The 18,851-nt window shown below is 50.7% G+C and overlaps 1 protein-coding gene across 1 annotated transcript in view; it reads right to left on the bottom strand.

Moving 5' to 3' along the window:
• Nucleotides 1–18,851, bottom strand: part of GRIK3 (glutamate ionotropic receptor kainate type subunit 3) — a 213,930-nt gene that overhangs the window by 72,792 nt on the left and 122,287 nt on the right. The window contains exons 2-3 of the mRNA XM_081306472.1: nucleotides 14,120–14,296; nucleotides 2,784–3,041 (exon numbers count right to left, since the gene is read on the bottom strand). Coding sequence (XP_081162598.1) covers nucleotides 2,784–3,041; nucleotides 14,120–14,296 — 435 coding nt within the window. The remainder of the gene's footprint in view (nucleotides 1–2,783; nucleotides 3,042–14,119; nucleotides 14,297–18,851) is intronic.

Here is an 18,851-nt window from a genome sequence, read left to right as displayed (position 1 = left end):
CGCCTCCTGGGAGTCCATTCCACTATCACTGGATTAATTCACTGACGAAGTCAGGGCCCTCCTGGGCCAATCAGTTCCCCAGAGCCCCACCTCTGGACCTTGCTGCCTTGGGGACCAAGCTGTCAACACATGAGACTTTGGGGGACATTCCAGAACTGAACTATAACAGATGTTCGGCCGTAAAAGCCACGGTGCTGCAGTGACCCTGGCGGTGACTCGGCTCTGGCAGGAATGCTCCTTAATGGAAGAGCCCTTGAGCCGGGAGCGCTAAGGAGCGGGTGGTCCCTGTTTCCAAGGATCTGCTCTGGTGCTTTGGGTACAGCAGGAGCTCAGTGGATGTGTGCAGAACCCCGAGGTAAGTAAACAGCTTTTCTGAGGCGTGCTCTCCCTGCCATTCCCACCCCCCACGAGGAGGCAATCAAGGGCCGAGGCTGGATCACAGCCCTGAGCGCTCGAGGGCTCTTCCAGGCTGGACACTCTTGACACGTGGAAACGGCGAGGCCAGATGGGCTAAGTGACTTGCCAAGGTCACTCTCTCTGAAGAGGCCAGACCAAGAAACATCCTGGGACTTGAGACTTTGGAAAGAAAGAGAAGGAGAAGGCCCAGCTACACACTAGCTACGAGCCCGGGCTTTGGAGGCCCATGGGCTCTGACCAGCTGGGCAGGTGTGGGCAGGGTTCGGTTTCCTCATTTCTAATTCATCACTCCACAGAGTCCCCGCAAGGCTCAAAGGAAATCAAATGAGTTCACACCTGCAAAAACACCTGGCTCATGGCGGACCAGCGCTGGCTTCCTCTACACACTGACCTGGAAGCATTCCTCTTCCCCTGCCTGTCCTTCACCCCCGTGAAGGTGACTGAGCATGAAGCCAGGGGCTGGCAGGGGCTCCTCTCTTCCCTTCCAATGGCTTGCACAGGTCCTTTCTGGAACTTTCTGCAGCTCCTTAGCTCTCTGTGTGCAGCTTCACAGAGACAGTGATGCGGTGCCCTGTCTGTTCCCCCATGACACAGGCCTTGCTAAGATAGAGACCTGAGTCTCATTCCTCTAGGTGTCCCTGGTTCCCAGAAATGGACGGGGTCCCAAAGGGAAGGCCCAGAATGCATTTGCTGGATTGGCTGGTAGGGATGTGCTCTGGACCCACACGGAGGGGTCCAGGGCTTGAGAGGCAGATGGTAACGCATTATAGTAAGAGTGTTCTGGAAGGCAAGTGTTAGGCTAGATTTGGAGGTCAGACAGGACTGGGCCAAGCAGGTCCCACTCAGAAGAATGCTGGTGTCAGCTCCAGCTGTGCAGGGTGTGTGGGACAGGTTCCTCTACTCCAGGGAGTCCAGCCCAGGGCCTGCAGCTCAGAGCCACAGGCCCCAGGCCTGTGCTCCCTCTGCCATGGAGGATGAGACTGGAGCCCAGTGCTCACTTTGGCAGCCTGGCCTTGGCTGGGGTCCACAGCCTCGGGGGTAGGCTGGGGGTTGGTGTCTGTGTGAGTACAGATGGGCAGGGTATGTGTCTGTGTGAGTACAGTGGGCTGGGGGTCATGGGCCCGGGGAGGCAGTGACTTGGACCATCCCATAAACACGTGGGAAAAACAGTGGGGCCCCTTGGAGGGCAGACAACGGACGGTCTCTGAACCTTCCTCATCTGAAAGAGGGGGGTCTCTCCCTCATTTGGTGTACAGGTGTCTTGGTGCAGGAGTGGAGGTGGAGACAGGTGTGTGGCTCAGCACAAGTGGAGGAGCATTGGAAGAACCGACCTCCAGCGACCACACTGAGTGCTGGTGCCTGTGTATACCACGCCCTTTATCCTCCACATTTTACAGCTGAGGCAGCTGGGGCCCACAGTGGCTACCCAGTCATCGGGTTGGAAAGCTGGACTTGATCCTAGGTGGTTTGGCTCCAGTGAGTACATGCTTAACACCAGGCCACCCATAGTAAGCTTGGTGTGTGAGCGCAGCATGAGAGCAGATGAGTTTGCTCGGAATGGGGCTTGGGGGTGTGCTAGGAGCCACAAGCATATATACGATGTATGGCACCTTTGGTTGTAAAGTGACGCCAGCTAGCCACTGAGATGATTATGTTAAAATTTACATTCATATGCAAACTGGACTCCCGCTGTTCACCTTGGCCTGCTACCGGACTCAAGTTACGGGACTTTACGGGACTGCTGGAGAGTTCCCATTGGTTGGGGAAGGATAGTAGGAGGGAATTCCGGAGGAGGTGGGAGGAGACGGGGGGTTCCGGTCGGCGCGCGGTTCCGGTCGGACACCCTCGTGGGAGGACCGGTTTTTGACTTGCTGGCGCTGAGAGTGTTAGCGGCTTTTTCAAAATAAAGTTTTGTTCCTGCTTGATTGGCTCGTGATTCTGTGCCCAGCCAAGACTGCGGCAGGGGTGTAAGTGCAGCAGGTGGGTGGGTGCAGATGTGGTGCAGGTGTGGTGCAGGTATGGGTGCAGATGTTGTGCAGGTGTGGTGCAGGTGTGGTCCAGGTGTGGGTGCAGGTGTGGTGCAGGTGTTCATGCTGGGCTAGGCTGGGTACCACATACAGAGCTGAGCACTCATGCTGTGGGGGCTTGGGTAGGAGTGTGGGGTAGGTGTGAGGCAGGCGTGAGGAGGGCTGAGGTTGAGCTCGGTGTGCGACTGTGGTGCCTCGGGGGGGTGTGTGACGTGAAGGCGAGCAGGTGTGACAGGTGAAGCTGTGCGTGGATAGGGACAGTCTTTTCCAGGGGTGGCTGTGTTGGGCGAGCAGGTCGGAGCTCCACCCTCCACTCCCCCACCGGGCCCTGTCACTCACCTGTGCTGTCATCATAGACCACGGTGGCCGACCGCCACTTGAGGTACTGGACCAGGTCGAGGATGGCGTGGCTGAGAGAGGCGTAGTCGGGGTAGAGGTTCACGTAGAAGGTGTCCTTGTTGTCCAGCGGGTGGTGCTTCCAGCGCAGCTGGATGTGGGGCACCTCCAGGGCGTTGCAGATGGACTGGACAGCATTGGTGCAGGAGCCCTGCGACGGCCCGAAGATGGCCACCACGCCCAGGGCCAGCTGATCGCAGGCTGCAGGAGAGGGGAGGGCAGCACCGGGGTCAGCGCTGGGGGTCACGGGCCTGGGGAGGCAGTGACTTGGACCACCCCATAAACACGTGGGAAACACAGCCGGGCCCCCTGAAGGGCAGGCCACGGACAGTCTCTGACTCTTCCTCATCTGAAAGAGGGGGGTCTCTCCCTCATTTGGTTAGAGGAAGTGGGGGAGACGATGAGAGCCAGTGCCTGGTCCTCAGGAAACACTCCTGCCATGGACGTGAGGTCGCCCGGGATGCTATCGCCACGGGAGCAGCATCCCTGGCTCTCGCGGGAAACTGAGAAGCCAAGAGAGTGAAGCAGGTCCTGGCTGGTGGCGCTCAAGCTCTGCCCTCCAGCCCAGATCTTCCCTAAGGCCTGGCCTGGACGTCTCCCTCTCCCCCAACGTCACCGTTTGGACACTAAGATGCATCTCAGATCAATGTGTCCAAGTGTAACCCCTCTTCTCCTCCCAGCCTTCCCGAATCAGCAAAGGGCACCCCCACTGTCCCACGTCCTCAGGCCAAAAGCCCTGACTTGTTGTGACACTGGTCCTTCTCTGGCATCCCACGCCCCAGTCCGTCAGCTCCTGCTGCTTCACCTTTGAAACACGCCGCCATCTGATCACCTCTGCTCCAGCCCTCTCCCACAACTGTCCCAGCTGCCACCATCATTCATGAGATTTATGGCAGAAGCTCAGTCATCCTCCCCGCTGTCCCTTCTGCAGCTAGTGCGAGCCCTTCATGAACACGCAGTGGGTGACATCACTGCTTTGCTCCAAGGGTTCCCAACTCATGCAATGTCAATACCCAAATCCTTCCAGAGTCTATAGAAGACCTACTTACTGCAGCTCGTCTCCCTCCCTGTCCCCATGACCACTGCCACTTCTCTGACTTTGTCTTTCATCCTTTTCTCCTCACTTCGTAACACTGAAGCCCCTCTGGCTTCCATGATGATCGATCCCCAGACACAGTGAGCACTAGGCGCCTCAGGGCCTTTGCACTCGCTGTTCCTCTGGCTAGAATATCCCCTAAAATATCCACATGATTCTGTCTCTCCTTTCCGTCAGATCTCTGCGTTTGTGTGTCTTATTAAGGAGACCATCACTGCCCAAACCTGCAATAGCAAGTCCAGTCCTAGCACACTAAGTGCCCTGTGACCCTGCTCTATTTCTTTATTAAATGATCATCAGAATTATTGTTCGTTTGTTGGCTTTTTCCTCCTCCTAGGCTGTAAGCTCCAAAGAGGCATCGGCATGATCTCTGTTGTTTATTGCCGACCCACAGTGCTTCACCAACATCGGAACCATGAATGGATGATGAATTGGTGCCTTCAAACAGTTCATGCTCTGCGGAGGCCCAGGGGCCCACGCAGGTCAGACAGCAGATGCTTTGCGCTTGTTTGGGGTGGTCCCATATCCCTGGGCTCAGCCGAGCATCAAATGAGCAGACCCGGAACAGCAGGGGCACAGGGCAGGGATTTTACCTAAAAGATCTGTATAAAGGGGGCCTCTTGGGTACACTTGGAGAGGGGGCTCTCCAGGACCCCACCTCGTCCTCCCAGCCACCGTCTCGTCTCTCATTTTCTGTCTCCACCCCCTTTCCCATTCCCTACCCAGAGGGGTTGAGCATGTGAGGTAGAGCCAGACCCACCACTCACTAACTTCCCCTTGCTCATGGCCATTGGCTGAGAGGATGGTCATGTGGCCAGTCAGAGCCAATAGGGTGCATGAGACCGCCCGAGAAAGGGGCTCTCTCCTGGAAGCAGGACCTGCCCCTGCAGTGGCTGAGCCGCACTCAGGGAGGAAGCAGTCCTGTCTGTGGGCCGCCAACGTGGAAATGAGCAGAGCTGAGGGAGGGAAAGACATAGGAGCCCCAGACCCAGCGGGGCCCTGAACTCTGAGACAGCGCAATCTCTGTGCTTCAGCCATTTAGGTTTTGGTTTCTGCTTCGTGCAACCATCAGAGATGCATCAAGATGACAGGAGTGACTCCCAGCCTGGGCTCAGGGGAACCGCAGCACTCACCCACGGGCATGCCCAGGAAGCACGTAGGCAGGGGCCAGACACGGTGCCCAAGCATCCATATTCCGTGTAACAGACATCACTTCCTGATGCCCCTCTGGAAGTGACCTGGGCACAGGCCCACCGCTAAGATTTACAGGTCCTAGAGCCACTGGAGATCCTGGGCCACGGGGCTAAATATTTAAATGGGAGTCAAGCTAACCACTGTTAAAAAAATGTGCCCTTTCCCTTATCTTGAGAAATGTGCCTTCTGAGCAGCCTGCAAGGTCAGGTGGGAAAGGAGACGTCTCCCATACAGTGGTGTGGAAAGAGGTGGCCTCTGGTCCCCCGCCTGCCCCTTCTGTTTTACCACCGGCTCCATCCTGAACCACAGGGGCCTCTCTCCCTCCATGTGGACATCCAGCCTTCCCAGCCATCACCGTCTGCACCTCTGCCGACAGCTGTCCCTTGCTCACCCCTGGGCCCAGAAGCACCGTCCTGGAAGCTTGGCTCCTCCCCCTGGAGAATGGACCCAGGCCAGAGGGTCATGCTCTGGAACTGGGCTCAGGACCATCTGAGCAAGAAATTCAGGGCTCTAGATACTTAGAGCAAAGTCTAGAAGGTCTAGAAGGCTCCTGGTGGGCGAGTTGGCGTGGTCCCACTGACCCTGTCTTGGAAGAAGAGACCAATTGCAGGAGAGAGTGTGGCCCTCCAAAGCACAAGGAGGTACCAAGGGACCCAGGGACCCAGGGTGGATTAGAATCCAGCAGAAAGGGTGCTACCTCCACCGCCTCTGCTGCCTCCCGGGCATGGGAGGCATTATACAAAATGGTTATTTTTCCTGAAATTCCAACTTCTCCCAAGGATATTGGAGAACACCACCTGGGGCCCAGGTGAACGCAGAGCAGTGTGGGAGGCAGCCAGTGCCGTGGGGAGTCTTGGAACCACCGGACATGGGCCGGAGAGCAGCTGAGTCAGCACAGAGGGCAACCAGGGCTCCTTGTGTCCAAGGCCAAGTGCAGGGAGTGGCCACACCCAAGTCAGAGGGTGCCTCCTGGTGCTCTGCGGTCCTGGGCCTGGAGGCCAGGCCAGGGGAGCACCCTTTGTCCCTGCCCGAGCCTCAGGCAGCCAGCGCACGTGTGGGCAGTGTGTGGGCACGTGAAACGATCCCCAGGGAGAACAAGGGCCCCAGACGCCGAGCTCTGGCTTCGCTGGCCAGCTGTCAAACTTGGGGACAGTTCTCTTTGCAGTCTCCCTTCACAGGGAGGCGGCCCTAACTCTCAGCTGTTCCTGTTCCTCCTCGTAAGTGTGCGGAGCCCCCGCCTCTCTACCCTGTCACCTTCGGAGTAGGAGCTCCCTGGGGGAAGAGGCCTCTTGTGACTCCCTCTAGCTACAGACACTGGATACCAAGAGGGAGGAGATGGTGACAAGGACTAAGTGACAGCCCTCAGGCTGGGCCACATGGGCCCCTTACTAAGTCTGTGCCTTTCCTGTTCCCCATCTTACCTCTCTGTCCGGGTTTTTGGCCCAGCACTTCCTGTCTCTATTCAGTTTTCCTGAGGGCTGTTCATTCTGAACACGTGATGCGATGGCTCTGGTCTCCCTCGCTCCCTCTGCCACTTCTAGAACCTTCCTGCTGGATTTCACCCTTTCACCCGTGCCCCCCGGAGCCGCCAGGCACACCTGCCCACCTCTCCTGCCTTGCACAAGCCTCCAGCCGCGCCCCTCCCCAGGCCCCGCCCACATCCTGTTTGAGGGGGTGGAAGACGACAGGTGACAGGTGTGGTGATGCAAGGGCATCAGGGTGACCTTGGAGAGGGTTTTGATTTTGATGTTGACGGTTAGGATAATGATGTGACGGAGAAGAGCCCATCATGAGGCTGGAGACAATAATAATGACAGCCTCCATGACGGGGAAATCGACAGGGACGCTGTGACAGCCACGGGGGATACTGTTGTCAATGTTGGTGTCGTCAAAGACGTCAACACTGTCACTGTCACAGCAGTGACGATGACAGCAGTGGCCGTGACCATAGTGATGGTGATAGGATGTGGTGACGCTGGTGACGGTACCAGTGGGATGGAGACTACGGGTGATGACGACGGTCGTGGTGGGATGGTGATGAGGGCCGTAGGGGTGGTGATGTTGGCCTTGGTTCCAACGGAGGTGATGACACCATGACGGCGTTGATGAGGTGGGTGAGGAGGAAGGTATGGCCCATGACGGTGACAGCGATGATAACGTCAGGAAGGATGGTCATGTTGGCCTTGATGGGGTCGGTGGCAGCCAAGATGTTGCTGTCACGCAGCGATGGAGAAGATGACAGCAGGGTGGCGTGGTGGCACTGGTGTCAAGAGTGCAGGTGACGCCGCCGTGGCTGGCGACAGTCAGTGTGGTGCTGACCTATGGGTGTCGACAGGGGTGACCACACTGGTGATACGATGTTGCTGCCCACACTGGGTTTCCTTCTGAGATGTGGCGGGAGACGTCGGTCCTGCGTCCACTCTCTTCTCCGCTTCCCTTTCCCTGTCCTCTCTAGATCCTTCTGTCCTCCGAGAGTCTCCCAGCCGGAGGAACAACTGCTACCCCACGGGACCAGGGCCAGGGTCGCAGCAGCTGCTGCCGCCGCCACAGCTTTCCCCTCCAGATGTTTCCAGGGCAGCAGCCAACCCTGGTTCTGGCAGCCCCGAGCGCACACTGCAGTAATTACATTATTTGTGGCTTCAATTTGGAATCCATTTTCTGGTCATTTTACAGTAACTCAGGGGTTCACAGTCATCGCAGGAGTCCGCAGCCTGAATGCACCCCCCTCCCCTTTTCCATGGCGATTGTAGTTATAGCAAAAATTATCCCGATCAATTTATGTCTTAAAAGGAATTGAGCAGCTCAGAGCAGAAGCGAAGGCCCAGGAGCCCGGGGAGCTCGGGTCGATTCCAGGCCTGCTCCGGTCAGACTTGGACGAGAACACAGACGCTCTCTGGGTTTCTGGCTCAGAGGCCGCTGGGCAGTCAGTCATCTTTTAATTTTCCACAAAATATTTCAAAATAAAGACAATAAGTGAAAGTCCCTTTTGATTGGGAACAGCCTCCTGGGTCTCATGCGGCAGGGGGGGAGGGCTGATTCCACCAGAGCTGGTGGTGCAGGCAGTGCCAGGCTCTGAGCCTCTGTGTCCCCTTACCCCACGTGGCCCGAGGTGGCTGGATTCAGCTGGGGAGAGACAGCAGTGACAGGAACATCCATGTAGGGAAAATGAATTATCACTAGATTAATCAGAATCAGGCCCCAGTGCCCTCCCTGGGAAGAGTCCTAACGCTGCTCCTGAGAAGCACAACTTTAAAAACCAAAGATCAAAAAAATAAATAAATAAAAGATCAAAGGAACATGCTGCTCCCTGAGGGACGGAGGGTGCCCGGTGGGAGCACTGTCCAAGAGGAGAAGTCCCTCTGGGGTCCCGCGGCATTGCTTGCATCCACATCAGAAGGGCGTCCTCTGAAACTTAGTTTTAAAAACTGAGATGCGGCACAAGATTGTAAAGTGAGCTCACCGTAAACACGCAGCGTGTATGACACTGCGTCATCGGTCATGTCCTCGTGGATCCTGAGCCACCCAGATCAGGATGCAGCACATCTTCAACACCCCAGAGGGTTCTCTCCTGCCCGCGTCCAGGCAAAATCCAGAGCACACACTCCTCCCCCCACCAAGGACCCACTTTTCTTTTGTTTCACGTTATATTTGCAAGCTTCATCCGTGATGTTCCGTGTAGTAGAAGTTTGTTCTTTTTTATTCCCGATTAAAATGCCTTTGTATAACCAGACCCCGGTATTTCCATCCTCCTGTGGATGGGCCCTTAACTTATTTCTGAAGTGGCTAGGAACAGCCTCCTAGGCAAAAGGTTTGCATGATACTGCCCAACCGTTCTGCAGAGAAGCACAAGTTTTCTCTTCCACCAGCATTGAATAGGAAAACGTACCACTCCCCACCTCCACCTCCCATCACACCCGGAAGATCAAGTGGCGACAGATCATAGAGCCATGCATGAAAGTTAAAAACAACAGAGCTGCTAGAAGAAAACAGGGGAGAATGTCTTCGGGACCTCGGGGCAGACAAAGACTTCTCCAACAGACACAAAAGACCTTAACCAGAAGGGAAAACATCAATAAACGGGACTTCTTTAAATTAAAACTTTGCTCCTCAACAGGTATCACTAAGCCATGTAAAGGCAAGCCCGTGTCCCATGGCTGTATTACACATAGCCCTGACAAAGGGCTCTTATCGAGAACATGTAAAGAGCTCCTAGAAACCAATAAAAAAGTGACCAGCAACTCAGTTTAAAAAAAGTAATTGGAAAGAAAGAAAAAAAAAAGAGAGAAAAGTTGTTGAAGGACTGGAGGTGTGGCTTGGTGACAGAGTACCTGCCTGGCATGCATGGGGTTCTTTGTTTGATCCCCTGCACTGCAAAAAAAAAAAAAAGGTGAATAGTTCCCAAAAGCATTTCCAGAAAGAGAATATCTGAATGTTTGCAGGGAGGGAGGGGAGAAGTGGTGGGGAGTGACACAGACCAAATAACACTGTGACATTGTGGGCCTGTACAAATAGGTAATAACAAATCCCACCACTATGTGCAATTATCATGCACCAATAAAAAATATGAGGGGGAAGAATGAATATTCAATTGACCTATTAGTATAAGAAAAAAATACTCCACCTCTTTATCATCAGGAAAAATAGAAAAACCACTACGAGATAACCATTTCATAAACCACCAGAACAACCAAAATTAAAAAATAAACCGACTTCGCCCAGTGGTGGTGAAGCTGTGGAGCAGCTGCCCTGCCCGGCCCAGGAGGAGCGGGAACTGACCCCCTGCAGAAAACCCCTCGGCTGGACCTGTGCATGTCCTAGGGCCCTGCACTTCCACTCCCAAGTTCACGCCCAGCAAACGTGAGGACATGTGTGCACCCAAAGACACCCACCAGGATGCCCACGGCAGACTGCGGGGAGTCGCCCCACGGGGGACACGTGGAAGGGACAACAAAGGGGAAGTGGGTTTTAACCCAGGATGGTGCATCAAAGCTTGACCCGGGGTGTGATGCTGCTTGAGCAGGTTTGTCTCTTATAACCAAAGGCTCCTGGGCCCAGCCGGGGCTCCACCCCCCTTTCCTGCACCCACCAGTTAATCTAGCCACCTCGGCCCTGCCCACTCTGGGATCCCCAACACCTGGCACAGGTGGATGCTGGCTCACGAGGATTTCTCAAGTGTGTAAACTGGCCTCCTTCAAATGACAGGATTCCCACCCTGCTCTCTGCATTGGCCCTCGAAGCTCTCCTTCCCACCATCCTTCAAAGTGCAACCCAGCATATCCTCCTCCAGGAAGTCCTCTTGCCCTGCTACCACACCCCTGTGGTCTTCCCCTGCCTTCAGGCGGGTCAGCCACTGACTCAGCTTCCTACCCTCCCGGGTGGGACCTGTGGAGGGCAAAGCCTTGCTTCCTGCAAGGATCAGAAGGAGGAGTTTTGGTTAAGGGAGGTTCACACTCTGGGAATCCATTCATTTTTGCATCAGACAAAAATACCAACATTGCTTTTGTGCCTCCTGTGTGCAGGCCGACGGGAGGCCTTGTAGTGGAACGGGGAAAAGACAGGCTAAGGGATGAGATGGACACCCCTGCCCGCTGCATCCCTCACACACCCAGTCAGGACTGTAGAAGAAAAGCCCAGGGTGTTATGAATGTGAAGGGAGACTGACCTCTGCTTGGGAAGTGTCCGAGGAGAAGAAGGAGGCAGGGCAGGAGTGAGGAGGGGGTGAAAGAATTATAAGCAGAGGAAACAGCATGTGCAAAGGCCCTGAGATGGGATGTATGGCTAGAATCTAGAACCCAGAGTTTAGGAGAGAGAGTGGCCCAGATGGGGCTGGAAGGTCAGGTTGGAACCTTGTTGAGGTCTGATAATGGATGACCTGGGAAGGGGACCCATTCAAGGTTTTAGGCAAGTAAGTCATGTGACTTGGTATAGGGTGGGAAGGGGCTGTGGCTTTGGTCACTTGGGAGCCTAGGGCTGGACTTGTAGGAGCTGGGGGCTTTTGTCTGTGGCCTGCTGCAGGCAACCTGTTCCATGTGGGGTGGGACCATACATTCCGGGAGGAAACCCTCCCAGGGGGCTCTGAGACCCTGCCCTGGCCCCCTCCTGGCTGGGAGCCCCCTGTGTGGAGCTGCAGGGTACCACTAAGGTACCACTAAGGAGGCATCATGTTATTTTAGTGACTTTTAGAAAAACTGGGTTGGAGACTCAACCTCGCCCTTTGGGCTGGCTGTGCCCACGTGGGCCTCTGTGTTCTGACTGCAGGCATTTGTTCTGTGTCCTGACCTTTTTATGGAGCAGTTTTAGTTGAATGTAGTCATTTTCTAGCCGGAGGAGGCTGGGCAGAGGGTGGCAGCGTGGACTCTCAGCAGGGAGGTGGATACTTGGCTGCGCAGCACTGGCTGCAGGGCATGCTGGGAAGAGAGCGGTAGGACTCGGGCAGGGAGGAGGGCTGATGGGCAGAGCGCAGCTCTTCCAGGCTGACCAGCGTGGGGAGCCTCTGGTCTGGTGTAGGCTGGCTCTGAGATTCCAAGACAGGGACAGTAACTGTGCTCCACGTCTGTCAGGGAGCCTTGGACCTTCCACACAGGAGCCAAGAGGAGCAGGCAGGCAGGTGGGGTCCAGTCACGGAAAAGCCCTGACCTGACGCTCAGCACATAGAGGGCAAGGGAGCCGAGCTTAACCAGAGCAATACCTGGTGTAACAATGGTGACAGACACTTCCCTGAACGCTTGGGAGGTGCACCCACTTCACAGATGAGGAAGATCCAAGGTCACACAGCTACAGTCCAGGCAATCTGGCTCCAAAGCCAGGCTATGCTCCCCTCTGTGCCGAGATGCTCACCCCATCATCGGGCTTTGGAAAACGGAAGCAGCAGTAGGGAGAATAAACGGGTCTGCACCTGCAGGTCCAGGAGACGGAGTGCCCTGGATTGGAACAAAATCGTCCTTGACTACACACTGGGAGCTCTTTAGAAAGGCCAGGATCTCCTGTGGGTGGTCCCAGTCTGTCCAAAATGCATGGATGATGCTGTCCCCTAGGCTTGGCTGACAGGGGCACTGGGCAATGATGCTCAGGCTCCCGTGCCTCGAACCCATGACATTCATTCAGTGGTTCATTCAACAGTCATTGCACTGAGCGACTACTACATGCCAGTCTTATGGGTGCCAGGGCATCGTGTCAATTATCAAGAAAGGGTCTTCTTTTCAGTGGTACTGGGGAAAATGGGAAAGATGCTAAATACACATTTATAGAGCTAAAAATTGTGATAAGGGCTTTGAAGACGGAAAGCAGGGGGCCATGATATCATATTCCAGGAAGGGTGACCTAGTCATTTTGGGAATGAGATTCCTTAGGCTCGAGAATTTTAAACAGAATTACATAGAAATCAGGAGTTCAATGGAAGTTATTTCCAGAGTTCTCTAAGCCTTGAAGTTATATTTGAATTAAATATATATGTAAAAATACAGTTCATCTCTGCCGCTTCCCTTGACATCCGCGGGAATTGGTTCCAGGACCCCCTGAGGAAACCCAAATCTGTAGATGCTCAAGTCTTTTCTCTAAGTTGGCACAGTGTCTGCATATATCCTACCCACATCCTCCCAGATACTTTAAGTCAACTCTAGATTACTTGTAATACCCAGCACAATGTAAATACTGTGTGAATAGTTGTCACACTGAATTGTTTAAGAAAAAAATGACAAGAAAAAAAAATCTGCCTGTGTTCAGTAGAGATGCAATTGGCTTTTTTTCCCCCTTGGATGTTTTTGATCTGTGGTTAGTTGTCCTATGGATACGGAGCCACTGTCAAAGAGGAGGGTCAATGGTGTGTGTGTGTGAGGGGGTGGGCACTGTGTGTGTGTGTGTGTGTGTGTGTGTGTGTGTGTTTTAGTAGTAACAAAGAGCACACTGCTGTTCAGTCGGGTGTTGATAAGTCACCTTCCTTGGGCATTTGAGGACCCGGCGTCCCTGGAGTTAATATTTTTAATGTGCCTCCTAATTAGGAGAGATGCAGCACCACGTTTGTTTGTATTTTACTCTTAAAAATTCAGATGTGGGAGACTCTTTAATTGGATTTACTACAACTTTTTTTTTCTCTTTTATCATTTAGGATTTTCTTGTTCTTATGCAGTCAAAACAAATTTAGAGAAAACCCTGAATAATGAGGTCCCACGTCAGACCTCCTCTGGGGTCAGGTGGCCACAGGCACTGAAGCAGCCGTGTTGTTTTTCTTGTCTTTTTTTTACAGCAAATAGATGTTGCGCGTTTGAAACCGCAGGTTATCTGTTTTATACGTATTTCCCATGTTGATATTTTTGGGTGGGATTTTAAGGAAAGACGGCAGTTTTCCGAGCAAGGTGACTCTGGTTCATAATGATGGATTGTCTATTCAAAGTAACTAAGAGGGAGGGTCTTTTTTCTTGTTTTGAGGCATCGGGGCTGGAAGCCAGGGCCTCACATAGGCCCGACCAGCACTGGGCCACTGAACTACATCCCTGGCCCCAAAGGGAGAGTTGTGCATGTCCCCACCACAAAGAAATGATAAATGCTTGCCCTGAAAGTACTCTAACACTCTGATCTGATCATATCGCAATGCATCCATGTATCAAAACATCACGCTGTGCCCGTAAATATCTACAAATATTATTTATCCGTTCGAAATAAAATAAAATGGAAACGAAACAAATTAGAAAGCATTGGCTTTGGTGCGGCTGGTGCTGGAGGCCTGGGCGCATGGCCTCCTCGCTGCTACCTCTCAGGCTCCTGCTCTCACCTCTGAGGCCTCTCATGGCCTCTCACCTGCTCCTCACCCACCCTCTGTGGCCTCCCCCTCCCTCCCAGCCCCTGATGGTGGACTGAGTTGATAGACGGCAGCTTGAGTGGAACTGGGACTGTCAGGACCCTGGACCAGGTGGGAAAGCTGCAGGTCCCCGCCCCTGGCTGAGCTCTGGCCCAGCCCCAGGTGGGAAGAGGACATCAGGGGCAGCTCACTCACCCTTCTTGGTGGCCTCAAAGCTGTCGTGGAAGTGAATCCTCTGGATGTCGTAGGTCAGGGTGGTGTTGGGCAGCAGGGTTCTGTTCCTGTTGATGATGTTGGCGGAAAATCGGAAGGCGTGCTCCTCGGCGTTCATGACCTGGGCATTGGGGCCGTCCGCATACTCGAAGATTCCTCCTGGGAGAGAGAGTAGAACTGTGTGGTGGGGAGGAAGGACAGCATCCAGCAAAGCTGCTAGGCTCAGAGGGTCTCCAGGACAAGGTCCCCCCACCCCCCAGTGTTCAGTAACCTCCTAGAGAACTGCCGCAGAGACAAACTGTGCCAGGTGCACAGGATTTATAGAAATCCTCCTGGTTCATGTCACCCCACTAGCAAATTCCTGATCACACAGAGCCGAAAGGGCCAAAATAATCAACTTATTAATATTGCTATGAAAAATTCTCGATAGAGTTCTGGCAAGTATAATCTACCAGAATATCACTAGGATAACTACCATGACCATTCCAGAAATGTAAGACCGGTTCAATATCAAGAAATCCATGACTATCATTCCACCACATCAATAGTTAAAAGGAGGGGAAAAAAAGATAATCAACTTACAAAATGCAGGAAGGCATTTGAAAAAATCCAATAGCTACTGCTATTAAGAACGCTTGATAAAATAGCCCCAGAAAGACACTTTCTTGAAGCACCTTTAGCTCATATCAGCCTTTAATATCACACTAAATAGTATCTAGTGAAACACTGGAGGCATTCTTGTTAAAGGGGTGGGGGGGGGGGAAAGAAAAAAAGGCTGTGGGTAAAGATTCGCATTGTACCAATAACCTATGAGACGAGACAGAAAATGAATTCAGAGCATAGCTTTTGAAAAGGAATAAATTCTTATTTGCAAATAATATAAATGTCCCCCCCAAAAGCCCTTAAATTAATCCACAGCCATGAGAACAAGTAAGAGCTAGTAGGAGAGTTAAACTAAATGATCAGTTAGCCCAAATTAATAGTGTTTCTTTATAACCGTGACAACCATTTGGAAGTCAGTGGAAAAAGGATTCACTTTACAATATCAACTCAAATATTCATTAGCAAATAATAAACCAAATAAGAATTGTACAATTGCAGCTTTTTAAAAAAAACGACAAAAACAAATAAAAACATTTCAAGTGAGGAATATAAGCATAGTCTTTGCTGGGCCTGGTGGTGCACACCTGTAATCCTGGTGACTTGGGAGGCTGAGGCAAGAGGATCACAAGTTGGAGACCAGCCTCAGCAACTTAGTGAGGCCCTAAGTGACTTAGTGAAACCCTGTCTCAAAAAATAAATAGATAAATCATAATAATACAAAAAAAAAAAAACTGGGGATGTAGCTTAGTCATAAAGTGCCCCTGGGTTCAGTGTCCAGTACCAAAAACATACACATAAACAAAACAACCACCACAACAGAGGAGGTACGTTATGTTCCTAGGTAGCAAGGTTCAAGGTGCTAACTTTCACCAAATTAATTTTTCAGTTTAATTCAGTTCCAATTAAAATCACAGAAGGATTTTTTTTTTCTTTTTCTTGGCAAAATGATTCTAAAACATACCTGGAAAACTAAACATAAGATAATGACCAAAAACTGTCTTTATAAGAACAATGAAAGGTGACTTGTGTTGCCAGACCTTAAAGACTATTACTAAACCAAAATAATTGAAACCATGTTGTAATAGAGTATGAAATGAGAGCCACCGAATGAGAGAAAAAGCCCCTAGAGAGAGATTCAAATAGAGGTAAACATTTAAAAAATGATAAAGGTGGCTATTTCCCACCGGTCAGTAAAGAATGAATGACTCATTAATTGTGCTCTGAAAATTGTTCAATTATTTTGGATAAATTTAGGCTACAATCTCAACCTGTGCATCACAATAATTCCAGATGGATTAAATATTCAGTAGTAAGAAAATAAGAACGAGGGGAAGAAAACCCTATAAAATTACCCCAAAGAGAAAATATAGGTGAATATTACACAGTACTGGGGTGGAAAAGGCCTTTGTAAGTATTTTAAGAAAGATAAAAACTGTAGAAGAAAGACTGATAACTCCACAGAAATAACACAAAGCTTCTATGCATCAAAATCACGCTAAGCGAATCCCAAAAAACCAAAGGCCGAATGTTCTCTCTTATAAGTGGATGCTGATCCATAATGGCGGGGATATGGGGCAAATGGAGGAGCTTTGATGGGGCCAAGGGGAGGGGGGAGGGGGAGGGGGGAGGGGGGCAGGAAAGATGGTGGAATGAGATGGACATCAATACCCTAGGTACATGTATGACTGCACGTATGGTGCGAGGCTACATCGTGCACAACCAGAGAAATGAAAAGTTGTGCTGCAGTTGTGTACAATGAATCAAAATGCATCCTGCTGTCATATATACCTAATTAAAATTTAAAAATTAATTAAAAAAAAAACATAAACAGCTGGGTGTGGTGGCCCACGCCTGTAATCCCAGTGGCTCAGAAGGCTGAGAGAGGAGGATCCTGAGTTCAAAGCCAGCCTGGGCAACTTAGTGAGGACCTAAGCAACTCAGTGAGACCCTGTCTCTAAATAAAATACAAAAAAGGGTGGGGATGTGGCTCTGAGTTCAATCCAGGATACCCAAACAAAGCAACTACCATAAATAGCATTAAATGGCAAACAATGAACTTGGGGAAAATATTTGTTACATATATGGCCGTATAAAGGTCGATGTTCTTATGTTCTTATTTTATAAAAAGCACTTCAGGGGCTGGGGTTGTGGCTCATCGGTAGAGCGCTGGCCTTGCACGTGTGGGGTGCTGGGTTAGATCCTCAGCACCACATAAAAATAAATAAATAAAATATTGTGTCCAGCTACAACTAAAAAAAAAAAAAAAAAGAAAAAAGACACATTAAAAAAAGCACTTCAACTCAACCAAAAACATAAAAACACAAAATGAAAAATGAAAAAAAAAGTTCAAATAGGAAGTGTTGCAAAACAATAAAAATATGAATAAGCGATTAACCACTGGAGATAATTAAATAAACTCAATTTAAATCCCACAGTGAGATACTATTTTTTTGTTCCTCTAATTGATTAAGATATGAAACAAACCATGCTGCCTCACTTTGGTAGGGTGTTTGGAAATGGCTACTTGCTTAACTCTTGGTGGATGGGGAAACCAGTCCACCTGCCTTTCCTGTAGCCATTAGAAATTTATTAAAGTATTAAATATGCTCATGTCTTTGACTCAATACTTTGATTTCTAGAAATTCATTGCACAAATAGGCACATGGGTCATATATGGGGAAGGAGGTCTAGAATTGTCCAATAAGAGAAGCAGTAAATCAGCAGGAGTATATCTATATAATGGAAAAAAATGTAATGATATGCTAGGTGTGGTGGCACACACCAGTAATCCCAGAGGCTCGGGAGGCTGAGGCAGGAGGATTGCAAGTTCAAAGCCAGCCTCAGCAACTTAGCAAGGCCCTGAGCAACTTAGCAAGACCCTGTTTCTAAATAAAAATAAAAAGGAGTGGGGATGTTGCTCAGTGGTACCCCTGGGTCCAATCCTAGGTATCAAAAAAAAAAAAAGTAATGATATGGAAACTATCCATGATGTATTTTAAATGAACAAGGAAGGTGTTTGCAAGAAACTTAGATTCTAACTTAGGAGACAGGAGGAGAATGGTGTGGGGGTGGTTAAATCATTAACATGAGAATCAAAGGAGACATGGTTTATTCTGTTTTCATGTTTTTCTTTATTTTATAATAAAACTTTATTCTTTTAAAAATTCAACTTTATCGGACTGGGGCTGTGGCTCAGAGGTAGAGCACAGGCTTAGCATGCGTGAGGCACTGGGTTTGATCCTCAGCACCACATAAAGTAAAATAAAGACATTGTGTCCACCTATAACTAAAAAATAAATATTTAAGAAACATTCAACTTTACTGAGGCTGTATTTACTTTCCACAAGATTCACCTGCTTTCAGTCTATGGCAATGTTTAGTAAGTGAGTGAGTCACACGATCATCACCACCGTCCAGGTTTCTGATTTTCCCGTCACCTATAATGACCCCATGGGACAATTTTGTTCACCCATGATTTTCACTTCCAACCCCAGGAAACCACTGATTTACTTTCCATCACCAGAGATTTGTCTTTTCCTAACATTTCATACACATGGAATCGTGTGTTCCTTTGCAGTTGGCTTCGTGCACTCGGTTGTCTGAGGTTCATCCATACTGCAGTGTGTATCAGCACCTCATTCCTGTTGATTGCTAAATATTACTACTTTAGAAGGATGTACCACATTTTATTTATCCACCCACCAGTTGGTGGGTATTTGGATTGTCTTAATGGCTTTTGGAAGTTTCTTTTTTGTAAAAACAGGCGTTTCCAGTTTCTGGTCTGACAGTTAAGAAGCCTGGAAGCTGCTGCTGCTGCATCTTATAGAGTAAAAAGCGGAAGGAACTAAAACACCAACAACTGTTCCTGGATCTATCAGAGACCAGGGCAAACTGCTGTCTCCCAAGGTGGGGAGCCGGCGAGTGGAGAGGGTTATAACTGATCAGGGTGGAAACCTCCGAGGGAGCCAGTGGGAAGATCCAGAGTCCAACTGACATACTGCTGGGCTCCTGTGGGAGACAACTCCAGGGGACTTACATTAGGTCCCACAGCTCTGTGAGTTCCAGCCTGGAGCTCTACCAGGTCCCTGCAGTGAAGGCTGCAGAGAGACCC

This window comes from Spermophilus citellus (assembly GCF_964194105.1).
Source record: "Spermophilus citellus genome assembly, chromosome: 9".
Lineage (NCBI taxonomy): Eukaryota > Metazoa > Chordata > Mammalia > Rodentia > Sciuridae > Spermophilus > Spermophilus citellus.
Note: the sequence above shows the minus strand (reverse complement) of the source record. Positions and strands in the feature narration are given on the sequence as shown.